A 1,040-nucleotide genomic window follows, 5' to 3' on the forward strand; every position below is an offset into this window, starting at 1 on the left:
AGTATATATTAAACTGTTACAACACTTGGAATAAAATTTAGCACTTACCAAAAACACAGTGAATATGTGTTTGACCAAGACTTAATGTTAATGAACAATAAAACAGAAATACCAATAGTAATTATTTCAAATAATCGAATCAGAAAAAAGAACAAGAAAAAAATGTAATTCCAAAGAAAACAACATAATATTCCAAAACCACCTTTCTATATTAATAACAATATCAAGTGACAAACAGCAATAATTCACAATCTTGTGACTCAGTTTATAAATCTTATGGCAGAGTATTTATTCACTGCGTTAGGTCACAAGAGTACATTTCATGATACACATTTACTAAAACGTGATCAGAATGTAAGTTAGTGTCTTAATATAACTAAAAATTTATAGATAAACTAAATGATTGAAGGAATAATAAATGAACGATAAACAAAATCATATCCAAAAAAAAAGAATTTGCTATCACACTCCTTCCCCTTCAGAAAAATGAAGTGCTGACATTAATCATTTTTATATAAAAAATTGCAATTTTAGTATTCTTACGTTTAACTTCTTCCCCATACTGACATCACGAATCCTTTACAGTTTAAGTATAAATGTCTTAAAAGAAAAATACAAATCGTATTTTTGAATCTTCAACTTGATCTTATCTAGTTTCTGGTTCGGTGGCTTATCAGAAGATTCACAGTTTAAAGACCAGCTAATACGATAATAAACTCTGTGACGTGTGCAATTTCCTTTGAGGGAGAGACAGAGGTAAGTCATCAGAAGGATCTGTTGAAGGATGAGAAGTGGACACACTAGCAGAAGACCTTTGTTTTGTAGGGGAACGACCTCCAAGTCTTCTGTACTTGACCTTTTTGTTTTGCTGTAACTGCCTCTGGTGATTACCATCTTTTTCAGTGTCAAGAGAATGTTCACTGTGGAAATATTAGGTCATCAAGAAATTAATGTCGCTTTTTTAAATGAAAAAAACCCGGACAAATTGTATATCAAATCAAAATATTTATTAAATGAAATAGTCTCCATTCTTATCGATG

General features: G+C 30.5%; 1 protein-coding gene across 1 annotated transcript in view; it reads right to left on the bottom strand.

Annotated features, from left to right (window-relative positions):
• Nucleotides 1-419: 419 nt before the first annotated feature.
• Nucleotides 420-1,040, bottom strand: part of LOC106472167 (N-acetylglucosamine-6-phosphate deacetylase-like) — a 13,993-nt gene continuing 13,372 nt past the window's right edge. The window contains exon 3 of the mRNA XM_022400770.1: nucleotides 420-920. Coding sequence (XP_022256478.1) covers nucleotides 580-920 — 341 coding nt within the window. The 3' untranslated portion in view covers nucleotides 420-579. The remainder of the gene's footprint in view (nucleotides 921-1,040) is intronic.

This window comes from Limulus polyphemus, unplaced genomic scaffold (genome assembly GCF_000517525.1).
Source record: "Limulus polyphemus unplaced genomic scaffold, Limulus_polyphemus-2.1.2 Scaffold5130, whole genome shotgun sequence".
Lineage (NCBI taxonomy): Eukaryota > Metazoa > Arthropoda > Merostomata > Xiphosura > Limulidae > Limulus > Limulus polyphemus.